The sequence below is a fragment of the Aquarana catesbeiana genome, linkage group LG06, assembly GCF_042186555.1.
Source record: "Aquarana catesbeiana isolate 2022-GZ linkage group LG06, ASM4218655v1, whole genome shotgun sequence".
Classification (NCBI taxonomy): Eukaryota; Metazoa; Chordata; class Amphibia; order Anura; family Ranidae; genus Aquarana; species Aquarana catesbeiana.
In genome coordinates, this window is record NC_133329.1 from 72,959,407 (window position 1) to 72,987,002 (window position 27,596).

General features: G+C 43.2%; 1 protein-coding gene and 1 long non-coding RNA gene across 2 annotated transcripts in view; both read left to right on the forward strand.

The window, feature by feature from the left end:
- The window catches only part of LOC141147985 (uncharacterized), a 691,676-nt gene extending 676,551 nt beyond the window's left edge, over positions 1-15,125 (forward strand). The window contains exons 20-21 of the mRNA XM_073635140.1: positions 2,034-2,381; positions 14,679-15,125. Coding sequence (XP_073491241.1) covers positions 2,034-2,381; positions 14,679-15,061 — 731 coding nt within the window. The 3' untranslated portion in view covers positions 15,062-15,125. The remainder of the gene's footprint in view (positions 1-2,033; positions 2,382-14,678) is intronic.
- A 1,961-nt stretch (positions 15,126-17,086) lies between these two features.
- On the forward strand, positions 17,087-22,933 carry LOC141148600 (uncharacterized). Its single transcript, XR_012245234.1, has 3 exons — positions 17,087-17,374; positions 19,111-19,458; positions 22,593-22,933. It is a non-coding gene; the product is annotated as an uncharacterized lncRNA (long non-coding RNA).
- Positions 22,934-27,596: the final 4,663 nt, after the last annotated feature.

The following is a 27,596-nucleotide window of genomic DNA, read 5'->3' on the forward strand; positions in this document are numbered from 1 at the left end:
ATAGCAAAAAGTAAAAAATATTGCTTTTTTTCAAAATTGTCGGTATTTTTTTGTTTATAGCGTAAAAAATAAAAACCGCAGAGGTGATCAAATACCACCAAAAGAAAGCTCTATTTGACAAATTTGACTTGAAAAATTCGCCTCTAGAATATCAAGAAAAAACATAAAACTTACTCTCCCCAACTGCTTATTATTCACACCAATTCCAGGTTTAACTATTCACAACCTAAGACTAGTTCATACAATCTGTTTCTCTATTCATTGTCTTGTAGCTCTTCACTGGAAATCCTCAGACCTACCAATTATTCAACTAAAATCTAATAACATTTATCTCATGGAAAAAAATTTTCACACCCTACACAACACCACTCATTTACTTGAGAAAAATGGAACCCCTGGTTCATATACTCTGACCACCTTTTAAACCTCATTAAAAAACCCACCTTCAATCAATACCACTCAGTAAACACTAAATCCACACTTAAATCAATGCCTGATTATTAGTATACTATATGTATTAAATATAAGAAACTATTATTCTTCTATGCTTTTGTATTACTATATTCCATATTTTCCAATGATTATAATATATTGTAATTTACTGGACCCATGTCAAAAATTTTGTACCACCAATATGTACCTAATAAAAAGTTTGAAAACAAAAAAAGAAAGCTCTGTTTGTGGAAAAAAAAGGACGTCAATTTTCTTTAGCACGACCGCGCAATTGTCAGTTAAAGCGACGCAGTGCCGTATCGCAAAAAAATTCCCTGGTCGTTAACCTCCCTGGCGGTCTGATTATGTCGGATTTTAGGTGCTGAAAGCGGTACAATTATTTTGCATGGAAATTTGGCGTTTTTTATTGTAGGTCTGTAATTCTTAATAACACACTTAAATCTGTCCAAACAAGAGTCTAGTAGATATCCCGGGTATGATGAAGTTTAAAACACAAAATCATAAATTATAATATAATAAATAAATATAAATAATCAAAAAAAATAATAATATAATAATAATAAAATACATTTCCCCACAAATCACTATCGCTAAATTCTGCAAGTGTTCTAATTTACTATCGCTGTTTTCTAGCTGGTCTAAAGCCACTTTTGACGTAAAGGGACACTTTTTGGTTCCTATGGACAATCTCCAGTTTCCAGGCAGAAAGAACTGTATATATAATATAGAACTGCATGCAGGGCATTGGACAAAGCGCTGGGGACAAAAGGAATGTGAAATGATTTCATACAGTAATGTAATCTGTAAGATTACAGTGTACTGTATGTGTTATGATTTTTAAACTTTTTTTAATCTGCCGCCAGGCTCCGCCCCCCCGTGCGTCGCGACGCTCGCAGGGAACAAAGTCCGGCACACAGAGGCTTCGGGCAGAGCACAGAGCCCGCAGACACAGCAGGGGGACATCGCAGGATCCAGGGGACAAGGTAAGTACACTGCACCAGGATCCTGCAATGCAATCCAGAGTGTGGCTCGGGGTTACCGCTAATGGTACTGAAATTTAACCCCGAGCCACACTCAGGAAAACAGCCAGGGAGGCTACGGAGGTAAAATCTTCCGGGTCTGAAGTGGTTAAACAGTAACCATTTGTCTTTTGACCTTCACAATAGACCAGATTGACATCCTATGTATGTGCCCAGCTGCAATAAACTAACACTGGATTCCACTTCTGAGCCTTCCCAATGAGTTAAACTGCCTGTGAATCTACTCAAGTTAGCAAGTTGCCATATTCTAGATGGAAACTATGTCTCAGGAGGGGGATGTCTTTTGCATATAGTGAAATTTGAGACATAGCAAAATAATCAGCCTAAAAAGGGTTTGGGATACCCCCTCCCCCACCTTCTTACACATATAGGCAGCATTTAATTTCTCATTCTGAGGGGTTATTAGGAGAAGCACCTACCGGACAACCAGATAATATCTCTGACTGCATACATTACTTGAAATGTACATAATTACATGTCTTTGTTTCTGTTATTATAATATTTATTTTATTTGGACTAATCATTTTGATTACCTTCCAGATCTTCCTTGGTGTCCACAGATTGGAGAACTAAATTCATCTGACCTAAAACTCAACACTCCGTCCAAAATACAAGTGAACATTTCTGGATATTTCCCTGAGGATCTGACTGTGGAATGGAATAAGAAGGAGATGGGGACAGACAGATTTCTTGCTGTTGATAACAATAAATACAAGAGTGAAATCATTGAACACCAGAGACAGTCAGATAACACATACAGCTGTACAGCCAGTCTGCTCTTCACCCCAACACTGCCAGAAGATCAGAGGTCAGAGTTCATGTGCAGAGTGCTACATCCAAGTCTGAGGCAGCCCATAGAGAGAAGAATAGGACCCCTACAAATTACAGGTAATTTCTCTACACTGACAGCCCACAACTATTAGGATGTTGCTGTATATTGATGGAATAGACACGTTCACATAAAATTCAAAAAAGCATTTCCAGTGACAGTAAGAGAAAGTATCCTGATAATAAAGGCTGCAGCTGTTATTTTTGAGGTGAAATGGTAACGTGAATCCTGGAAATTGGCAAAAACTGTTATATATTTGTTAAACATTATTATTACTATACAGGATTTATATAGCTCCAACAGTTGCACAGCACTTTACATATCACTTTAACCACTTTAGCCCCGCAAGGATTTACCCCCTTCCTGGCCAGGCCATTTTTTGCAATACGGCACTGCGTTGATTTAACTGACAATTACGCGGTCGTGCGACGTTGCACCCAAAAAAACTTTTGACACTTTTTTGGGACCGTCGACATTAACACAGCGATCATAGCTAAAAATAGCCACTGATTACTGTATAAATGTCACTGGCAGGGAGAGGGTTAACACTAGGGGGTGATCAAGGGGTTAAATATGTGTCCTAGGGAGTGTTTCCAACTTTGGGGGGATGGGACTGCCTGGAGGAGGAGACTGATCGTTGTTCCTAATCAATAGGAACAACAGATCGGTCTCCTCTCTCCTGACAGAACGGAGATCTGTCTGCTGCCAGGCTTGTGCATCAGCTTCTACGTCACGCGGCGGGCTCACGCGCCCCCTATACCCCATAAAGCACCCGTTGTACAGCTATGCCGATTTGCGCAGGGGAGCCGTATTATGACGGCGGCTGGCCGGCAAGTAGTTACCTTAGTGTTTGTAAAGTCTTACATATACCAAGTGAAGTGACTGGCCTCAGGTGATAAACAGAGATCAAACAAACCATCAGTGCCCATTATTGCCGCCTATCAGTGCTGCCCATCAGTGCCCATCATTGCTGCCTATCAGTGCCCATCATTGCTGCCTATCAGTGCCCATTACGGCTGCTCATCGGTGCCGCCTCATCAATGCCAGTCAGTGCAGCCTCATCAGCACACATCAGTGAAGGAGAAAAATTACTTATTTACAAAGTTTTACAACAGAAATTAAGAGCAACTTGCAATTGTCATTCAAAGTGTGACAGGTGTGACAGTACTAAAAGCTGAAAATTAGCCTGGGCAGGAAGGGGGTAAAAGTGCCCGGTATTGAAGTGATTAACCCACTTGCACATCTTTGTTGTTTGGGAGGAAACCTGGCCAGGACCTGAACCAAGGACTCCAATGCTTCATGACAGAAGTGCTAACTTTTGAACCATTGTCCTGCACTTCCATATTTTTTTCAACTTAGAGCAGTGGCGGCTGGTGAAGTTTTAGGATGGGGGGGGCGCAGAACCCCGCCCTTCCTTTTTGACCCCTCCCACTTGGCGAAAATGGGCAAAATAGTGGGCGTGACTTAAACGGGTGTGGCTCTAAGGGGTATGGTTAGCATCTGAGATGAACGAGGGATGGAGGGAGAGGGAGGGAGATGAACGAGGGATGGAGGGAGAGGGAGAGAGGGAGAGAGAGATGGAGGGACAGCAGGCCCAGATCCTACACAATAGAAATATGTGTATTCCAGAAGGTTTAACAATCAGCAGATACTCCAAACACCTGGTGTTAGCACTTCAATCATCGGCACCACGGTTGTTATGGTGCCAGGATGATTGAAGCGCATTATTTCTATTATTACATTGTAATATAAAATGAAATCATTCAACTCACCATAATGTAGAATCATTGGGAGCCCTGAGCATATTACCTGCCACGTCGCCTGCCACCAGATGCCATCAGGTGCCCCCAGCGGAGTCCCTCCTTACATCAGGTGCCCCCAGCAGAGTCCGTCCTTACATCAGGTGCCCCCAGCGGAGTCCGTCCTTACATTAGGTGCCCCCAGCGGAGTCTGTCCTTACATCAGGTGCCCCCAGCAGAGTTCCTCCTTACATCAGGTGCCCTCAGTAGAGCCCCTCCTTACATAAGGTGCCCCCAGCAGCGGAGCCCTCCTCACATCTGTGTCCCCAGCAGCGGAGTCCTCCTCACATCTGTGTCCCTATCAGCAGAGTCCCTCCTTATATCTGTGTCCCCATCAGCGAAGTCCCTCCTTACATCAGGTGCCCCCAGCAGAGCCCCTCCTTACATAAGGTGCCCCCAGCAGCGGAGCCCTCCTCACATCTGTGTCCCCAGCAGCGGAGTCCTCCTTACATATGTGTCCCCATCAGTGGCGCCCCTCCTTACATCTGTGTCCCCATCAGCGGAGCCCCTCCTTACATCTGTGTCCCCATCAGCGGAGCCCCAACTTACATCTGTGTCCTCATCAGCGGAGCCCCAACTTACATCTGTGTCTCCATCAGCGAAGTCCCTCCTTACATCTGTGTCCCCATCAGCAGCAGAGTCCCCCTCACATCAGTGTCCCCTATGTTACATTCCTCTTGTTACATCTCCTTCATGCCTAGTCTGTCTCTGTCCCCTTCAGCAGCAGCTAGTTCCTGGCTTTCTCTGTGTATTCAGTGGAGAGGGGAGGGGCCTCCCCTCTCCACTGAACACAAGAGGATTAGTCCTCACAGCAACCATCTTTTTGTAGCCTGCCTGAAGTTCTTTCACACTGAGGGAACAAAGTACCCGGCTGTAGTGATACCCCCTATGGACGGGCCGCCACTGACTTAGAGTGAAATGGACTTTAAAACTCCATGCAGATAGTGTTCCTGATGGGAACCAGCTCAGAATTCAGTCTCTCACTGGCCCTCCAGAGTAATGAAGCAGCCTGCAGTGGCCCCCATATACAGGCTCTCTCGTCTTCTAAGTAGAAGCGATATACAGCAAAGATCCCACTACCTGCCTATTAGCGGAATTGTGGAAAAGATGCCAACTATACGAAGCTCCTCAGTGTCTTAACACAGCAATGACAACGCTAGTAATAAAGCCAGAAGCCAGAACTGTCACAACACATCACTCTGTCAGCATTGCTGATACATGTCATTGTGTCAGAACATGGAACACGTCACCTGCCATCTGTTAGCATGTCAGATCACTGTATGTTAACACGTCACTCCTTACATAACATATCTTGACGCTCATCAGAGGTCCCCAGTGTTATAGGTGCTCATCAGTCCAGGATTTTGTAGGTGATTCTTAGGGGTTGATTTACTAAAAATGGAGAGTTCAAAATCTGGTGCAGCTCTGTATGGCAGCCAATCAGCTTCTAACTTCAGCTTGTTGAATTAAGCTATGACAAAAAACCTGGAATCTATACAGAGCTACACCAGATTTTGTACACTTCAGTTTTAGTAAATCATCCCCTTAGTGTTTTCTGGCTCTGTTCAATGTGTGTAACAGGCTAGACCAGGCGTGTCCAAAGTCCAGCATGTGGGCCCATTGCAGCCCGCGTTCCGGTTTTGAACAGCCCCTCTGGTTATTTGGACATATATATATCTTTTGTGGCCCCCGACGATCTCCCAGCGCCAGGGCCACAAAAAAATATATGCTGGCTGCCTTGGAGGGGACAGGGAGGAAGCGGGATGAGTGTCGTACATACAGGAGGAGAATTTCCTGTTTACGGGGGGCCTCTGTAATAGGAAGTCCTTTCTATTAAAGAAGCCGCCGTATAAACAGGAGATTATCCTGTATGTAATCTTTTGGCGCTCGTCCCGCCCCCTCCCTGTCCCCTCCAAGGCTGCAGATGTATGGGCATCAATCAGTGTTCACTGATGGCAATGGTGGATGCTGCATTCATGGCAACAGTGGGTGCTGCATTCCTGGCAATGGTGAGTGCATTCCTGGCAATGGTTAGTGCTGCATTCCTGGCAATGGTGAGTCTGCATTCCTGGCAATGGTTAGTGCTGCATTCCTGGCAATGGTGGGTGCTGCATTCCTGGCAATGGTGGGTGCTGCATTCATGGCAATGGTGGGTGCTGCATTCATGGCAATGGTGGGTGCATGTTATACGCCAATAAATACGGTATATCCAAATACCGTATATACTCGAGTATAAGTCGATCTGAGTATAAGTCGAGGCTAATTACCACAAAAAACAGGGAATAACGTATTGACCCGAGTATAAGACGAGGGTGAGAAATGCAGAGGGTCAACAATGCCCATCTGCAGCTGCATGCCTCCCTGTGTATTTACACCACAAGTCTAGTAACACTACCACGACTTAAAAGTAGCTACCTATGCAGCAGAAATTATAATTCAGTTGGTTAAAAGTTTACAAAATTTATTCTTGATTACGATAAACCATCATGTGTTTACAGGTACAATACAATTCCATGCACAGTGACTTTACGGGTCTCATACTTATGATGAGTTACCCGAGTGATAAAAATTACATACAAGCACAGATAAACGTGTCAACATACAACACAGCCATACTCTCCTTGTGAGGATGGATCAAGGATTGAACACTCCTCTTACACACACACACAGCAAAATGTCCGGACATCACTAATAAGCGTTTACCCGCAGAAGAAGGAGGACAGCAGTATGAATTATTATCAATTTGGAAAAATTTCAAATTAGGTGTGATTGGGCATTCGCCAAAGAAAAATTCCACCGTGCTGTGCTGATTTCCTGCGGGGAACCCCCGGGGGAAGATAGATGGACTGTCCTGCAATTGCATATATCCCGTTTCTTGATATACAAAACCCCTAACTGCAATAAGGTGCCTTCCTAAAATATACACGCAGATGGGGTTTTATCAAATCTCTGGGATGCACTGGCTATGACAAGTCACTGATATCTCAGCCATACAGCGTGGTATCTGATATGTTTGTGAATCAAAGGTGTGGGCTGTTCAGGCTGTAGTGAGTGAGAGCAACTTGATCAGCTGTTTGTTGTGAGTCAATAAATGGTAACTGCTGCAGCGGCAGACTTACTGATATACAGGTCTGCCCGGCTTTCATTTCATCCCTTATTAGGTCTCGTTCCACGGGCAGGCACCAAAGCTATATAATGTGTAGACGTCTTACCGCTCCTGTTGGTTGCTTAGGTGTCTTATTCACTCTCTCTGCTTACTCACACCTCCGTGTATCCAATGTCTCTGATCGTAGAGACAGCTCCCAAAAGATTCCGCCTTTCGTCCACAAAGCCGGTACCACTCGTCTGTTCAGGTCATGCTGAGCGTGTTGGTATGGAGCGCAGACTGTGCTGATCTTATGGCTGTTCCTATTACTTCCCGTGCACGGGGGATGTTACGTGTGTCGGCGTCACATGACAGCTGTGACGTCAACGCGTTTCGCTTCCTTCAATGGGCGTAGCTTCGTCTGGACGTAGTGAGGGTAGGGGCCAGTCATTCCTTTTATTGAAGGGGATTAACCCCTGTTGCAACCTCACAATTACAGCTGTGTCAAAAGACATTCAAATGAATTTCAGTTTTCTGTGCTTTTCCAAACAGATTCATGCAGGGCACCTGAGTTTCATCCGTTAGAAGGCCACATCCCAGGGAATTTGAACAGGGCTAAAGTCATTTGTTTTACTCATGAGAGCACGCTGGAATATTGCACTTCAGATGTAACTTGAATTCTGGTGATTCATTTATCTAATAATACATATAGATCTTATTCAAATCTTCTCTAAATTATTCAAATGATCATTTTTTAGCCATTCTGTATCCTAAAGATTTACACCAACATGCACCCTCATTCACGGGAGGGGGGGGGGGGAAGGATAGAGGGTGGAAAGTGGGGAGGGAAGGGGGGGGGGGAAGGGATGGGGCAAGCGGGGCATGGGGGGGGTGGGGGAAGGAAGGGGGGAAGGGGGGGAGGGAGAGGTTTTTTCAGCTCTCGAGAAAAACTTGGAGGTTCAACTCAGTGTTAAGGCCCTGGGGGGCAAGAGACCCCAAAAGATAGATCCATCTTTTTTCCTTCTGTAGAAGGATCCGATTAAAATCACCCCTTCTTGGGGGTAGTTTAAGTGAATAGATGCCCTTCACCTTCAATCCATCGGGTTTTCCCCGATGGTGGAGGGCAAAATGCCTTGCCAAAGGTTTTTCACGGCTTTTTTCGGGGTCCCTCTCTTTCTCTCCCTTTATTTCTCTCAGATGCTCACCTATCCTTGTCCTCAAAGCCCTCTTGGTTTTCCCAATATACATTTTTGGGCAAGGACACGTGAGCATATAGATGACCTTGCTTGTGGAGCAATTGATGAGATCTCTTATCTCATACATATGCTCCCCTCTGGCATCATAAAAAGTAGATGTTCTATCTATGAATGGGCAGATTTGACATCTGTTACAGGGGAACATCCCCTTACTTCTGGGATATTCTGACAACCAAGTTGGGCTTGCCTCCTTGGTGAATTCAGAATGTATTAAGATGTCACCTAAATTTCTAGCCCTTCTGGCCACCATGTTTGGTGATTCACCCACAATTTCTTTCAGACCTGGGCCATTGGTCAGTATGTTCCAGTGTTTCCCCAAGATTTCTCGTACGGTCTCCCATTGGGATCCATACGTGGTGATTATCCGTACTGGGCCTGTGTCACACCGACCTTTGGTCTCTGGCTTGGGGTCCAGGGAGAGGAGGCTTTTCCTGTCTCGACTTGCTGCTTTTGCTCTAGCTTTTCTAATTTGACCGTGTGAGTATCCACGTTCCCTAAAACGCTTGTACAAGTCAATATTTTCCCTTCTAAGATCACTTTTCTTGGTACAGTTCCTTTTTAGTCTTAGGAACTGACCAATCGGGATACCGTTTTTAAGCCATGGAGGATGATGGCTGTCGGCCCTCAACAGGGTATTGGCTGCAGTGGTCTTACGATAGGTGCAGGTGCTAAGTTTGTCCCCATCGACGGTAATCTGGAGATCGAGGAAAGGGATCCGTTTTTCATCTATGATATGGGTCAAACGAATGTTACGACCGTTGGAGTTTAGGTGCTCAATGAAAACATGTGCCTCTTCCCGGGAGCCCCTCCATACCACCAATACATCATCAATATACCTCAGCCATGTATGCACATGTTTTGCATACATGGCTGAGGTATACACGTCCTCCTCCTCCCATCGTCCCAGGTGGAGGCACGCGTATGACGGTGCCCACGCAGCTCCCATTGAAGTCCCTCTGACCTGCTGGTAGTAGTGCGTAGCAAACTGAAAATAGTTGTTCATCAAGGCAAACTCCAGCAGTTCTATCAGGAACTCGTTTTGAGATCCAAATTCAGGGTATCTAGACTCCAGGAACCATCTCACTGCCTCGATCCCGCAATCATGCGGGATCGAGGTATAGAGAGACTCAACATCAATGCCTAGAAGTAAGAGTCCCTCCCCAACATGTAAGTCAGCTATTTTCGACAATACATGTCGTGTGTCTTGGACGTAGGATTTGAGTCCTACAACTATTTCTTTAAGGAGGGAATCCAAGTAGACACCTATTCTTTCCAGGGGCCCCTGAATGGCGGAGACAATTGGCCTCCCCGGGGGTCTTTTGGGACATTTGTGCACTTTCGGGATTATATAGAAAGTGGGTATATTAAACTCCCTTACACTTAGATGCTCATATTCCTTTTTATCCAGGATTCCTGCTTCCCTGGCCATGAGTAGTTTAAAATTTAGGTTTTGAACTAACTCAGGGAACGGGTCATGGTCTAGTTTTTTATAAGTAGTCAAATTGCTTAATAGTCTTTTGGCCTCTGCTTCATAGGATTTGTCGTCCATCAGGACAACATTCCCTCCTTTATCGCTTTTTTTGAAGATGATGTTCCTGGCTTTTTTTAGGTCCATTAAGGCTTTACGTTCGTCTTCTGTCAAATTGTCTTTACATTTCCGGGTCCAGTTGATCTTACCAAGGTCACTCTGAACCATATCAAGGAACATGCAAAGCCACCTATTCTTGCTTAATGATGGCATCCTCTTGGATCGGATTGTCAGATCCGCTATTAGTTTTGTGGGACCCTCAGTGGTTGTAATTTCATTATTTTCCTCCAGCAGAGCGTTCAAAATGTCGAGGGCCAGTTGGTCCTCCTCATTCAGAGGTTCTGTCTCAATCTGATTCGGTTCTTGACCATTTTTATAAAGTGACCTAAAAAAGACTTTTCTTAAAAAGAGGACTATGTCTTTATACACTGTGAACTCGTCCATGTTTTCAGCTGGGGAGAAAGACATCCCCTTTTGTAATAGGCTGACATGTTTGGGTTCCAGTGGAAAAGATGAAAGGTTGACGACCTTCATGTCCTGACTTAGAGGATCCCCATCGGGGGCTATTTCCTCTGGCTTCGAGTGCGTGGTGTCGTCTGGTGTCTTGGAGTCTTTCCCTTGTCTTTGTTGTCTATTCTGTTGCTCTGGGGTAGGGGGTGGTGGTCCTCCAGATCCATCACCCCCTCTTCCTCTAAAAAAGTCACCACCTTTGGGGCCCCATCATTAGCAGTCTCGTCCGTCGTTTTTTCACGCCGTCCCCTCGTCCCCTTCATGCCTCCCTGTGACCTGTGCAGCCTACCTGTATCCTGTGCATGTGTCCTGTACATGTGTATGTGTCCTGTGCATGTGTCCTGTACATGTGTATGTGTCCCTGTGTCCTGTACATGTGTATGTGTCCTGTACATGTGTCCTGTACATGTGTATGTGTCGCTGTGTCCTGTACATGTGTCCTGTGTCTCTGTGTCCTGTGCATGTGTCCTGTGTCCTGTACATGTGTATGTGTCCCTGTGTCCTGTACATGTGTCCTGTACATGTGTATGTGTCCCTGTGTCCTGTACATGTGTCCTGTGTCCCTGTGTCCTGTGCATGTGTCCTGTGTCCTGTACATGTGTATGTGTCCTGTGTGCATGTGTCCTGTGTGCATGTGTCCTGTGTTGCCTACCTGTGTCCTGTGCAGCCTCCCTGTGGCGATCTCCATCCTCCCTGTGGCGATCTCCATCCTCCGATCAGCGTGTGATAATACTCTTCGGCGGCCATTCCACTGTTCAAAAGCCGCGCCTCCTCCTCGTCTGTGATAGGCAGAACACTCAGCAGTCAGCGGTCAGCCTATCACGGACATTCTCTCATTCTCATACCACGGACGAGGATGAGAGAATGTCCGTGATAGGCTGTACACTGACAGCTGTTCAGCCTATCACAGACGAGCAGGAGGCGTGGCTTTTGAAAGCTGGAATAGCCTCCGAAGCAATTATCACACGCCGGTCGCCGTCTGCCTGCATGACACGCTGATCATGCAGACAGACAGAGATGACTCGAGTATAAGTCGAGGGGGGCACTTTCAGCCCAAAAAAAAGGGCTGAAAAATTCGACTTATACTCACGTTTATACGGTAATATGCCTGAGCTTATCTCTTTACTCACACACAGCAACAAAGGCAAAGAAAATCTTGTTGGGCCGTGTATGAGTGCTCGAACGAACACATTTAGACCAAATTTTAATGGTTTAAAGAATGTCAGGCAAAATGGTCGGCCCTCACGCATCTTCACTTCATCAAATCTGGCCCTCTTTGAAAAAAGTTTGGACACCCCTGGGCTAGACCAATTATGCTCCATATCATTATAGCTGGGACATTTACTATACATGAACTTAGAGCTGGGCGATTTTCTCAAAAAAAAAAATCTGCGATTTAAAAAAAAAAAAACTCGATTTACGATTCGAATGAAGTTTTTTTTTTTGAAAAGCGCGCCGGCCCTGAGGAGCTGCGGGCAGGAGTTTTTAGGTGAGGCCATGGCTTCGGCCTAGTCCACGGCGTCCAGCCTCGCCTAAACTCTGGACCGCTCCGGTCCTGGTGAAAAAAAAAATCTAAAAAAATCGATTTGTTGAAATGTTGAATTGATTTGACCTCTCAACTCGATTTAAGATTCAAATCGATTTTTTCCCCAGCCCTACATGAACTCACTAGGGTTGATTTACTAAAACTGAAGAGTATAAAATCTGGTGCAGCTCTGCATAGAAACCAATCAGCTTCCAGTTTTTTTGTCTAAGCTTAATTGAACAAGCTGAAATTAGAAGCTGATTGGCTACCATACACAAATGAACCAGATTTTGCACTCTTCGGTTTAGGTAAAACAACCCCTCTGTGATTGTCCTCTTTTGTTTTTGTATGTCTCTATATATCCCCCTTCTGTTTCTCTTAGTACAGTCATACATTAGCCACTCCCAGCACTATGGGTCTAAAGTAGCACCGTTCTCACCTATATAGAATAAAGAATATTTCAAGAACACTTGTCTTTTTTTTTATTAACCACTTGCCGATCGGTATACGTCAGCAGAATGGCACTCCTGTGCAAACTGATGTACCTGTAAGTCAGCCTGCAAAAGCAGGATAGCGGGCATGCACGGACTCGATGTCCGCCGGTGGCCCGCGATCGTGGCAAGGAGAGGCAGAATGGGGAGATGCCTATGTAAACAAGGCATTTCCCTGCTCTGCCTAGTGACATGACAGAGATCTTCTGTTCCCTCTCATCGGGAACAGTGATCTCTGTCATCTCAGTGGTAGCCCATCCCCCCACAGTTAGAACACGCTGAGGGAACACACTTAACTCCTTGAACGCCCCCTAGTGTTTAACCCCCTCCCTGCCAGTGTCATTTATACAGTAATCAGTGGATATTTTTAGCTCTGATCGCTGTATAAATGTCAATGGTGCCAAAATAGTGTCAAAAGTGTCCGATCTGTCCGCCACAATGTCGCAGTCCCAATAAAAATCGCAGATCGCTGCCGTTACTAATAAAAACAAATTAACAATAAAAATGCCATAAATCTATCCCCTATTTTGTAGATGCTATAACTTTTGTGCAAACCAATCAAAATACACTTATTGCATTTTTTTTTACCAAAGATATGTAGAAGAAAACATATCAGCCTAAACTGAGGAAGAAATTCGGTTTTTTATATATTTTTTGGGGGATATTTATTATAGCAAAAAGTAAAAAAATATTGCTTTTTTTTCAAAATTGTCAGTATTTTTTTGTTTATAGCGTAAAAAATAAAAACCGCAGAGGTGATCAAATACCACCAAAAGAAAGCTCTATTTGTGGAAAAAAAAGGATGTCAATTTTCTTTGGGTACAACGAAGCGCGACCGCACAATTGTCAGTTAAAGCGACGCAGTGCCGTATCGCAAAAAAATGCCCTGGTCGTTAACCTCCCTGGCGGTATGATTATTACGGATTTTAGGTGCTGAAAGCGGTACAATTATTTTGCATGGAAATTTGGCATTTTATATTGTAGGTCTGTAAATCTTAACAATAACACACTTAAATCTGTCCAAACAAGAGTCTAGTAGATATCCCGGGTATGATGAAATTTGAAACACAAAAACATAAATTATAATATAATAAATAAATATAAATAATTAAAAAAAATAATAATATAATAATAATAAAATACATTTCCCCACGATTCACTATCGCTCAATTCTGCAAGTGTTCTAATTTACTATTGCTGTTTTCTAGCTGGTCTAAAGCCACTTTTGACATAAAGGGAGACTTTTTGGTTGCTATGGACAATCTCCAGTTTCCAGGCAGAAAGAACAGTATATATAATATAAAACTGCATGCAGGGCATGGTCCAAAGCACTGGGCACAAAAGGGATGTGAAATTATTTCATACAGTACTGTAATCTGTAAGATTCCAGTGTGCTGTATGTGTTATGATTTTGACACTTTTTAAAATTTGCCGCCAGGCTCCGCCCCCGTGTGTCGCAACGCTCGCAGGGAACGGAGCCTGGCACAGAGAGGCTTCGGGCAGAGAACGGAGCCCGCAGACATAGCGGAGGGACATCGCAGGATCCTGGGGACAAGGCAAGTAACGCTGCCCCAGGATCCTGCAATGTAATCCAGAGTGTGGCTCGGGGTTACCGCTAATGGTGCTGAAATTTAACCCCGAGCCACACTCAGGAAAACTGTCAGGGAGGTTAAGGAGGTAAAATCTTCCGGGGCTGAAGTGGTTAAACGGTAACCATTTGTCTTTTGACCTTCACAATAGACCAGATTGACATCCTCTGTATGTGCCCAGCTGCAATAAACTAACACTGGATCCCACTTCTGAGCCTTCCCAATGAGTTAAACTGCCTGTGAATCTACTCAAGTCAGCAAGTTGCCATATTCTAGATGGAAACTGATATCTCAGGAGGGGGGTGTCTTTTGCATATAGTGAAATTGTAAACATAGCAAAATAATCAGCCTAAAAAGGGTTTGGGATACCCCCTCCCCCCTCCCCCACCTTCTTACACATATAGGCAGCATTTAATTTCTCATTCTGAGGGGTTATTAGGAGAAGCACCTACCGGACAACCAGATAATATCTCTGACTGCATACATTACTTGAAATGTACATAATTACATGTCTTTGTTTCTGTTATTATAATATTTATTTTATTTGGACTAATCATTTTGATTACCTTCCAGATCTTCCTTGGTGTCCACAGATTGGAGAACTAAATTCATCTGACCTAAAACTCAACACTCCGTCCAAAATACAAGTGAACATTTCTGGATATTTCCCTGAGGATCTGACTGTGGAATGGTATAAGAAGATGATGGGGACAGACAGATTTGTTGCTGTTGATAACAATAAATATAAGATTGAAATCAGTGAACACCAGAGACAGTCAGATAACACATACAGCTGTACAGCCAGTCTGCTCTTCACCCCAACACTGCCAGAAGATCAGAGGTCAGAGTTCATCTGCAGAGTGCAGCATCCTAGTCTGAGGCAGCCCATAGAGAGAAGAATAGGACCCCTACAAATTACAGGTAATTTCTTTACACTGACAACCCACAACTATTAGGATGTTACTGCATATTGATGGAATAAACACGTTCACATAAAATTCAAAAAAGCATTTCCAGTGACAGTAAGAGAAAGTATCCTGATAATAAAGGCTGCAGCTGTTATTTTTCAGGTTAAATGGTAACGTGAATCCTGGAAATTGGCAAAAACTGTTATATATTTGTTAAACATTAATATTACTATACAGGATTTATATAGCTCCAACAGTTGCACAGCACTTTACATATCACTTTAACCACTTCAGCCCCGGAAGGATTTACCCACTTCCTGGCCAGGCCATTGTTTGTGATTCGGCACTGCGTCGCTTTACCTGATAATTGTGCGGTCATGGGACGCCGAATCCAAATAAAATTGAGGTCCTTTTTTCCCCACAAATAGAGATTTCTTTTGGTGGTATTTGATCACCTCAGCGGTTTTTATTTTTTGCTCTATAAACAAAAAAATGCGCCAATTTAAAAAAAAAACACAATACTTTCTGCTATAATAAATATCCAAAAAATAAATAAATAAAACCAAATGTCTTCATCAGTTTAGGCCGATATGTATTCTTCTACATATTTTTGTCCAAAAAAAAATTGCAAAAAGCGTATATTGATTGGTTTGCACAGAAGTTATAGTGTCTACAAAATAGGGGATAGATTTATGGCATTTTTATTATTAATTTTTTTATTTACTAGTAATGGCAGCGATCTGCGATTTTTAGCGGGACTGAAACATTGCAGCGGACAGAGTCGGACACTTTTGACACTTTTTTGGAACCATTGACATTTATACAGCGATCAGAGCTAAAAATAGCCACTGATTACTGTATAAATGTCATTGGCAGGGAAGGGGTTAACACTAGGGGGCGATCAAGGGGTTAAATGTGTGTCCTAGGGAGTGTTTCCAACTGTGGGGGGATGGGACCTTTCTGGAGGAGGAGACCGATCATTGTTCCTAACCAATAGGAACAACAGATCTGTCTCCTCTCTCCTGAGAGAACGGAGATCTGTCTGTTTACATTGCCAGATCTTTGTTCTGTCTCTCCCAGGAGCAATTGCGGGTGCCCGGCAAGAATCGCGGCCGCTGGGCACGTGCATCAGCTCCTATGTCGTGCGGCGGGCTCGAGCATGCCCCCTTTCACCCCTTAAAGTGTGCAGCCATGCCGATTTGCACAGGGGAGCCAACCTGCTGCCGTATTATGATGGCGGCTGGTCGGCAAGTAGTTTTCTTGGTGTTTGTAAACTCTTACATATACCCAGTGAAGTGACTGGCCTCAGGTGATAAACAGAGGTTAAACAAATCCGCCTACATAAGTTGTACCTGTTTATCTGCAGCTCTCTCTCATCTTACACAACTTTTTCCCAGCTGCAGAAGGCAGAGGTCAGGGATCTGATGTCGCACACTGCACAGCATAAGGCCCCTTTCACACTTGTATGACTCGTCCCACAATTTGGGATTGCAAAGTAGCATGACAAGTCGTTTCCCATGATTTCCAATGACTACCATTCATATTCGTACGACTTCAAGTCCTGCCAACTTCAAAGTAGTCCCTGCACTACTTTGGTCTGACTTTGATGCGAGTTCAGGTTCATAGACCTCAAGTCTCCCTGAAATCGCTGCAAAATCGCGGATGCAAATCGCAGTAAAATCGCGGCAAAATCTTGCGACTTTGAAGTGGCATTAGTGTGAAAAGGGCATGAAGCAGAGTTGAGTGTAATCTAAAACCTGAGTGGAGGGAAATGGACGCACCCTTCTACACAGTCTCAAAAATGCACAGCTGAGGCTGATAATCACCTGCTGTGTGCTGGGGCGGGGCAGGCCATCTCTAGGGTTGCCTGTTGGGGACATAGACTGTCAGAAGTGACCCATGCATATAGCAAAGGAATGAGAGAGGAGATAGAAATCATACTAGGTTCTTTGGATAAAGGACAGAATGCTTTGTTCATTATTCATTTCAGAGGTATAAAACCAATTAAATACACACTGTGGTATTGTATTTGATAATAAAATTGAGTGTAATCTGATTTGTATTTATGTCTAGTGGCTCCACAGGAGATAGAACCTATGAAATTCTCCCTCAGTAAATCAGGAGAGGTGACATGTTCTCTGACTCTGAAGAGATTCTACCCTTATCATATTACCATCACTTGGAAAACAGAACAACAAACTGAGCTAAAGTCTGATGACAAACCGGCAAAGTCTGCGGATGGTGAAACATTTGATGTTACCAGTGTGTGCACATTGCCCCGGCCTCTCTGCTTTCCTCTCTATGTGATCTGGGAGCATCAATCAGTGAGCCATCCTCAGAGGATCGTACTAAGGAGATCAGGTAATACATGAATACAGCAGATTATATCAATTGTTACTGATAACTTTCTAATAATGGAGACTGGGTTCACCTGAAATAGGTTTTCTACTATCCCTGTTCAGTTATATAATACCTGTTCATAACTGGACCAGAAACTTTGTATTAATAATTGAAACTTCTACATCACTATTCTTCTTGGGGACTCAAAGCACTTTATCTGCTGTTGGGGGAGCCATCTTGGGTGCACTCTGTAGAATATCACATTAAGGTAAATTTTAGACAGGAGCCCATTAACCCACTTGTACATCTTTGTTGTGAGGGAGGAAACCTGACCAGGACCTGAACCAAGGACTCCAATGCTTTATGACAGAAGTGATAACTGTTGAACCATTGTGCTGCACTTCTATATTATTTTCAACATAGAGTGAAATGGACTTTAAAACTCCATGCAAATGGTGTTCCTGATGGGAACCAGGCTCAGAATTTGGGCTCTCATTGGCCCTCCAGAGTAATGAAGCCGCCTCCATTGGCCCCCATATACAGGCTCTCTCTTCTTCTAAGTAGAAGCGATATACAGCAAAGATCCCACTACCTGCCTATTAGTGGAATTGTGGAAAAGATGTAAATTATAAGAAGCTCCTCTCAGTGTCTAAACACAGCAGTGACAATGTTAGTAATAAATCAAGAAGCCAGCACTGTCACTACACATCACTCTGTCAGCATTGCTGGTACATGTCATTGTGTCAGAACATGGAACACGTCACCTGCCATCTGTTAGCATGTCAGATCACAGTATGTTAACACGTCACTCCCTACATAACATATCTTGACGCTCATCGGAGGTCCCCAGTGTTACAGGTGCTCATCAGTCCAGGGTTTTGTAGGTGATTCTTAGGGATTGATTTACTAAAACTGGAGAGTTCAAAATCTGGTGCAGCTCTGTATGGTAGCCAATCAGCTTCTAACTTCAGCTTGTTGAATTAAGGTGTGACCAGATTTTGTACTCTTCAGTTATGATAAATCATCCCCTTAGTGTTTTCTGGCTCTGTTCAATGTGTGTAACAGGCTAGATCAATAAAGCCCTATATCATTATGGCTGGGACATTTACTATACATGAACTCATTGTGTTTGTCCTGCTTTATCATTTATTTTTGTAGTGTTTTTGTATGTCCCTGTGTATCCCTCTTCTTCTCTTAGTACAGCCCCACACTAACCACTCCCAGCACTATGGGTCTAGAGCAGTACAGACCTCACCCATATAGAATACAGAAAATTTCAAAAACACTTGTCTTTTTTCTTTTTTTTTAAACAGTGAACATTTGCTTTTGACCTTCAAAATTAGCTCAATTAACCTCCACTGTATGTGCCCAGCTGCAATAAACAAAGACTGGATTTTACTTCTCAGCCTTCCCCATGAGTTAAACTGCCTGTGAATCTACTCAAGTCAGCAAGTTGCCATATTCAAGATGCAAATTGAGTTTTAGGAGGGGTGTGTCTTTTGCATACAGTGAAATCTGAGACAAAATTATCTAACCTAAAAAGGATTTGGGATAAGCCCTCCCCCCCCCCCCCCACCTTCTTACAGATATAAGCAGCATTTCATTTCTCGTTCTGAGAGGTTAATAGGAGAAGCACCTACCAGACAACCAGATCATTTCTCTGATAGAATACATTACTTGAGATGTACATAATTACATGTCTTTGTTTCTGTTATAATGTTTGTGTTATTGGACTAATAATTGTGATTACCTTCCAGATCTTCCTTGGCGTCCACAGATTGGAGATATAAATTTGTCCAACATAAAACTCAAAACAAAGTCCAAAATACAAGTGAAAATCTCTGGATATTTCCCTGAGGATCTGACTGTGAAATGGAATAAGAAGGAGATGGGGACAGACAGATTTCTTGCTGTTGATAACAATAAATACAAGAGTAAAATCAGTGAACACCAGAGACAGTCAGATAACACATACAGCTGTACAGCCAGTCTGCTCTTCACCCCAACACTGCCAGAAGATCAGAGGTCAGAGTTCATCTGCAGAGTGCAGCATCCCAGTCTGAGGAAGCCCATAGAGAGAAGAATAGGACCCCTACAAATTATATGTAAGTTTTCTACACTGATAACCCACAACTATTAGATTCACTGCTTGCCTACCAGGGCAGTTTTTATTTTTTTTGCACACATGCTGAAATCTGCATGTTCTGCTAGAAAAATACTTAGAACCCCCAAATATTATATATTTTCTGAAAGCAGAGGCCCTGGAGAAGAAAATGATGGTTGTTGCAATTTTTTAAGTCACAACATATTTGTGCAGGTTTTAATCTAATTCCACGTTTCAGGAAAAAAATATACTTAAATTAATTTTAGTGCACACAAACACAATATAATACCCAATTTTTAGGTAAAAGATGGGGTTGCATTGAGTAAATAGATCCCAACCATGCCAAGAAAAATCTGTGCACTTCCATGAAATGGTGAGAAACTACAGTGCCTAAAATTGTCCATAGTTGACACTGTAAAAGCCTCTGCATGTTACCAGTTCAGAGAAAGTCATGAATTATGCCCTAGAATTATTGCTCTCACTCCGACGTTCACGGCAATACATCACATGTGTGGTGCAATCACTGCACCGGACCTACATGCATGTCTGCAATTGCTTGTATGTTCAGGGGGACAAGGGTGCCTTTACAATTCCTTTTTTTTGTATTTATTTAATTTTAACAAATGTTTACTTTTTTAATTTAACTACATGCCGCCCGCGCTATAGCAAAAAGATGGCTACAGCGCGGGCCTTAATTGCAAATGTCGGGAGGGCGTCCATGGATGTCCTCCCGTGCATGCGCTGCCTGCGTGTCACGCGCGGCCCACTCTGATCACCGAGACATAGATCCCGGCCCCTTACCACCTGATCAGCTGTCAGCCAATGACAGCTGATCACGTGATGTAAACAGAAGATCGGTAATCTGTATTTTTTTTCCCCTCATGCTGTTAGCGTGAGGGAAAAAAAGGCCGGTCACTGGCTTCTGTCAGAGGAACATTTTAATACATATTATTGTATGTGTGTCACCGGCGCAAAAACCACTACTGTATTAAACGTATGTGTCAGGGTTGCTGCATTCAAAAAAACACTTCATTGAGATGGGCTAGAAATACTGGTTGGTGTGTGTGAATGCGCTACTCCCATAATAACTACCACTTGCAATGTTCTCTTCCTATTAATCCGAATGACTCACTTATGCAAAATAAAAAAATATAAAATCATGTGCATAATCTTAAAACTCTAAATCAGACAGAAATATAACCATATATTATCCAGTACATGAAAAAAGTCCTTCAAACGTGCTGCAAAAATCCTTTGATAATTAATTGTGACTGGCGTGCTCCTATGTTTCTTCAGTGATCATATGTGACTGAGTGAAACACCTCCACCATTCAGATTGGCCACTCACCAGATGCTTAATTAAAGATGCGCCTTTGGTTCATTCAAGGGATAACCACTCCACCTAAGTAACACTCCTCACCGGCTAAACTTGGACTCTAATGTTCCTCATTGGAAAGCATAGGGACAAAAAACGATCATAGCGCAATATGCTTGAACTGTTTATTTGGAGGCCAAGCCGAGCGTGGAGGCCGCATAACAACACCAGGCGGACCATGCAAACAGCCCAGTACCCGTCCATAACTGCTGGGTAAGCTTTGTGCCGGCTCGAGGGCACTTTTAAATGTGAGTTGATACTTTCTCTATGAATTTTAAATAAACAGTTCAAGCATATTGCGCTATGATCGTTTTTTGTCCCTATGCTTTCCAATGAGGAACATTAGAGTCCAAGTTTAGCCGGTGAGGAGTGTTACTTAGGTGGAGTGGTTATCCCTTGAATGAACCAAAGGCGCATCTTTAATTAAGCATCTGGTGAGTGGCCAATCTGAATGGTGGAGGTGTTTCACTCAGTCACATATGATCACTAAAGAAACATAGGAGCACGCCAGTCACAATTAATTATCAAAGGATTTTTGCAGCACGTTTGAAGGACTTTTTTCATGTACTGGATAATATATGGTTATATTTCTGTCTGATTTAGAGTTTTAAGATTATGCACATGATTTTATATTTTTTTATTTTGCATAAGTGATTCATTCGGATTAATAGGAAGAGAACATTGCAAGTGGTGGTTATTATGGGAGTAGCGCATTCACACACACCAACCAGTATTTTAATACATATGCCTTTTGGCAAGTGATTAAATGAGCTTCCCGTCACGTGACCCTCCTCAGCACCTGTTCTGCTAGTGATCCAGTGTTGTAGCCTGGGCCTGCTGCTGACCAGACTTGTCACTGCCCCTTGCCATGAAACCAATATAACACCGCTGGAGTCTTCAGGACTTGTCAGGAGCCCCCCAATAGTCAGCCAATGGTAAGGTCAACATCCTCTGGCAGCAAAGTGGATATATTAAAAATGACCCTCCTACTTTGCAGAGAAGAAGATGGGGGGGGATTGCTGGCTGAAGTTTGGCTTTAACAAATCATTTTAAAACATTATATACTCTGGTAAATACATACATAAATCATGTATAATAAAGTATAATAATAATAAATACATCCTCCTTTGGCCCCCCCCCCTGTAAATGGGGCTGTCTAGCTGCTGTGCATGTCCCCTGATATTTTAGTGTGCCCAGAGGGACAGGTTCAGCCCTGCTGGTAAAGTCTTTGGCAGGCTGCAGCTGGATAGGGCTGAACACTGTACCAAGTTGTACCCGTATTAAGGGCCCTTTGAGTTCAGGGATGAAAGGCCTGGAACACAGAAGATCTGCATATTGATCCCTGAATGTATAGGGTCCTAAATGTGGGTACTACATGGTGCAGTGTTTAGCCCTATCCAGCAGCAGCCAAAGACTGTAGCAGGCTGCAGGAAGAAGGACTGGGTGCTGCACCTATCCCTCCCTGGGGCACAGCACCCAGATGGAGCTGATGACCAAGACTTATATTTACAGTACATCTACTAGTATGTCCAAAAATAATGGAACAAGAATAAAATGATCACAAACGAAGACGTGTCGTTTAGGGGAAAGTTAGAGGAGGGTAATAATTACCTTTATTTACATTCTCCCCACCCACAGATCTGCATTAATATCAACATTTATTTGCAAAGAGCTTATGGTTGCTGAATGCAGCTAACACTAAGCAGCTCTCTTATCATTTGTTTTCATTGTTCTCTACAACTATTTTGTGTCCATCACAGAACCCCAACTGATGAACCAGCAAGAATCAGATCAGATCCAAAAGATGCGAATTGACCAAGAACCAGGCACTGGGGTGTAAGAAGAACCACATTTCATACTAATTATTCCTTCCAATTCTTCTATGAGAAAGTACCAGCCATGCGATAATACCCTGGACTACAGTTATCTTAAAGCACAGACTTCACACCACATTTGACATTCTATGAGGATATCAGGATTGATGTCACACCTCTCATTGGAGTTCTACATTTTAAGACACTAAACATTGCTGTAGGTTTGACAAAACAAGGAAGGACATGTTTTTTTTTTACAATTTAGGCAATACTCAGTATTCTAGAATGTGTTTGAGCAGGACACTGGTGTAGTGGTTAGCACTCTCACCTCGCAGCTATAGGGTCGCTGGTTTGAATCCCAACCACGACACTACCTGTCTGGAGTTTGCATGTTCTCCCTGTGCCTGCGTGGGTTTCCTCCCACACTCCAAAGACATGTTGTTAGGTTTATTGGCTTCTGTCCAAAAATTGGCCCTGGTGTATTGGGTGTGAGTTGGGGAGCTTGGATTGCAGACCCCTTGGGGGTGGGTGGGGGTGCGTGGAGCGCTGTGTAGATTGATGGCGCTACATGGGTACCTGACATATATATATATATATATATATATATATATATATATATATATATATATATATATATATATATATATAAAAAAATAATAATAATAATATAGTGGATGGGCATCTTGATGGGATGCAATGTGCATGGATGGGGACAATTGTGGGTGCTCACTCAGGTTGAACTGGATGGACTGGTGTCTTTATTCAACCTTACTAACTATGTAACTATGTTTGCAAAGTGCACACACTGAGCAATAAGCTACCTGTAAGCATTCGATGCATGCCTCTGGTACAGACCAAAGGATAGTAGTAGTAGTAAAATGCACTGACATCAATGGAGGTAATTTTCACCACTGTGCTTTAGCTCTACAGATATGTAAGCTGCTGACACTTTCCAATCAGTACCATCAGTTCAGAGTGCACTTTGCAACTGATAACTCAAACTTAAGCGGAAGTCTACCAAGATGATAAAAACATTTTGCTTTTATAATGTTTTCCAAATTTTAAATAGCATTATTACATATGATTATTATATAACATATTATTACATGACAAAAATAAATAGTGAATGTTAAAATTCTACAACTGAGTCATGATAAAGTAAACATATAACACACAATACATAATAATGTAAATGTTATGATTATACTGTAGGTATTAAAAGATCAGTGAGTTTATTTGTAATGCTTTGGATTGAATGGATCAGATTTCTAGCAAAGAATTCATCTTTGGAAATGAAGGAAGTTGGGTAAGAAACAGAAATAGAATATGTGGATAGTTGAGACAAAATGTGTTACTTTCCAGCCCAAAATCACATTTCTTCTAACATTAGGAGTTTTTTGTTTTTTTTTGTTGCACTTTGTGATTTACATTTATCTGCTGGATAATGAATGAATACTTAATGCCATGTCTTGTGTGAAATGCAACCAAATCCTTAAAAGAAATTACATTTCTAACAAAAGTTATTCAAGCAAAGGTAAATTTGTTCCAATAAGAAGTTTATTAACAACTCCAGTAAGAGTATACGGTCCCCAGATTCTCTCTCCACATTCAAAGTTAGGTGTCTTGATAGACACAATTCTGCATGCTTACTTTCTAGACTATATAAACTATTGTAGAATGAACTACGATTATGAATCCTTTATTATATTAGAGAGTGGGAGAAGAAATTAGGTTGTTGCCTGCCTGACAGTAGTATAGATACAATTACTGTATTAGCTCCAGACCTCTTCTGTGAATTCTAAGACCCAAGAGTCTTGTTATAAATTGTGCAATTTGACAAATTGATGAAAATACCCAACAATCTCTGTGCAATGAATAATATATAAATGGATACTGGCACCAATAGTGAAACTAAAAAGAGAAGGGTTGCTGCACCTGAAATTAGTGAAAAACTAATGAGGAATGATGATGTGATAAAGGCCGCTCCCAATACAATCGCTGAAAGTGCAAAGCGTGATCTGTGCAAATAATATGTATACGTTTGTAACCTTGTTCAAAGGTATGTTAGTTAATTGCTTCACTTTATACATGTGCACAAATGTTTCAAAAAGATTATATATATATATATATGTAGGAAGGCCAGTATGGTGGCCTGAATTTATGGGAGGAGCCCGGGGGGTACTTAAGCAGCCCGCTCACCTGTGGTGCTTGTCGGTTTCCTGTGCGCGATATACGTCACTAGGCCGACTATTCGATATACCAGCGTCCGCAAGTTCTTGCCTCGCAAAATTCCGTATTCGATACCGTTCTCAAAACTTTCGAAGTCTGCGTTTTTCATTCGTAGTTTGTACCACGCGGCTGGCTTGGCTGTCGCAGGTAAGGTCCCGTCGGACTTTTCGTTTTCATATCAGGTCACTAAACCGTAATCTCAAATTTTTCGTTTCACTCGCTTTTCATAAACTGCAATGTATATCGAATTTTTCGTTTCATATCATGTCACTAAACCGTACTTTCAAATTTCGTTACTCGCACTTCACTATTGTAATGTGTATCGCTCGTACTTTCGATATGTTACCATTTCGACAGCACCGCGACGCAGACGTCGCTTCATTTCTAGCATGTCGGTGTTAAAAATATGCATCAGTAAACAGCCATAGCAAGTCGCAATTTGCAAGTTATCGGATCAAGTCAGTTCGATACCAATCATTTCTCATTTCTGAAACATTCTAGAACTCATTTCTGACATTTCAAATCATTTCAAAACATTTCTCATTTCAGTCACCTACCGCGCTCCGATTCGAATCCAGTCGCATCAAAAAAGATGCACCGATTCGTTCCGGTGTGCCCCAGTTATTTGGCCTCATTTCTATACATGCTCCAGAGTTACGTTATTGTCTGTCATTAGTACCTCTGTCATGGTTATCATTTCATTCCCACGTATCACGTTCCGGCATGAATCCAGTCGCATGGTAATGCACCGATTCGTCTCGGCGTGCCCCAGGATTGGCCTCATTTCTATACATGCTCCAGAGTTACGTTTTCAGTCATTCATACCTCTGTCATGGTTATCATTTCATTTTCACCTATCACGTTCCGACATGAATCCAGTCGCATGGCAATGCACCGATTCGTCTCGACGTGCCCCAGGACTGGCCTCATTTCTATACATGCTCCAGAGTTACGTTTATCAGTAATTCGTACCTTCTGTCATGGTTATCATTTCATTTCCACCTATCACGTTCCGACATGAATCCAGTTGCATGGCAGTGCACCGATTCGTCTCGGCGTGCCCCAGGACCGGCCTCATTTCTATACATGCTCCAGAGTTACGTTTATCACTAATTCGTACCTTCTGTCATGGTTATCATTTCATTTCCACGTATCACGTTCACATATGAATCCAGTCGCATGGAAATGCACCGATTCATTGTGGCGTACCCCAGGGCTCGGCCTCATTTCTGATACATGCTTCAAAGTCCGGATCATAGCTAATCGTAGACATCGGGGGATGGATCCATGTCTCTGCCATGCAGCTTACTACCATTTCACTCCCACAACGCATCACCGTTCCGGAACCAGTCGCATCTGACATGCACCGATTCTTTACGGAATGCCTTGCTGGTACCAAACAGCATTTCATACCTATACCAGAGCTCGGATGGTTGCCAGTCGCAAACACGGCACAACCAATTCAAGCCTCGGTCTAATAATCATTTCTCTCATTTCATTTCATACGGTGCTCCGATTCGAATCCAGATGCATCAAATAAGCACCAGATCGTCCCGGGTGCACCAATGTTTTCACTTGCCTCATTTCAATACATGCTCCAGAGCCCGGTTCTCGGTCGAATCAATGATGACGACCAGGCCGGACCTCTGTCATGGAGTCCATTCATAATCAAGGCAAACATTTCGAATCATTTCATTGTCATACAAATCGTTGCTTCAAAAAACCAGTTAGCAATCCCTTCACGAATTGTCACCTTTTCGTTTTTCTCAGGTCAGTCAAAGTTCAGTAGGTCCACCCTGCACCAGGTTGGACGATATCCCCCCAGGTAAAAAAAAAAAAAAAACGGGAATGGGAGAATAAGTCGGGTAAGTATGACTCAGCGGATCAAAGAAAAACTTGAAATTCATCTCACCCCTAATAGGTTACAGTCAACCAGGAAATAAAAGCTCAAGATAATCCTCACCAGAGCAACCATGTCTCAGACCGGCAGCGAAGACCTCACGGCCCCTCTGTCACCTTCTCCGGTCTCAGAAAGCGGCAGCGTGCAATCCCTTAGGGGATGGACTATCCCTAAACTGACGGCAGAGCTCAGACGCAGAGGTGTCCCCTTCCCCGCCACAGCAAGGAAAGGCGAGCTTTTCAAACTCCTCTTTCCCCCACCAGCAGCAGGACCCAGTACCCAACAGGTATCCCTTCAATCGATATCATCGGCCATTTCACAGTTACACACGATGGTGTCATCTCTATCCACCTCAGTGGCAGACGTCCAAACCAGGGTTGCACTTCTGGAGGCCCGACCGGCCACGGCTGTCCCCGACCCAACGGCAACTCAAAGCTTGACACCTCTTCCTGCAGGTACCTCAGGCTCAAGCCACATTGTCTACCCCTCCCACCTGGTCCCAACCAGTATCAGGAAGGACATCTTGGACGGCAAGGACGTCAACCTGGCCTCGCTCCTCATTTCCGTGCATGATTTGGCAGAAAATAAAGCCTACTCCTGGGGCGACATATCAGTGGTCCTTAAATCTAAAGACCCCAGATTAAACCGCAAGCTAACAGTCTCAGAGTTTACACTGGCCTTTGGCATGCTCAGAGATGTCCTGTGCTCAGCCACCCCTAGCAGGCGGGAAGAGCTGGACTTGTATCTCCATACTGTGGTAGACTTAGGCCACAAGTACGGAGGTTTTGCCTTTTACGACTACCACCGTTCCTTTTCAGCCA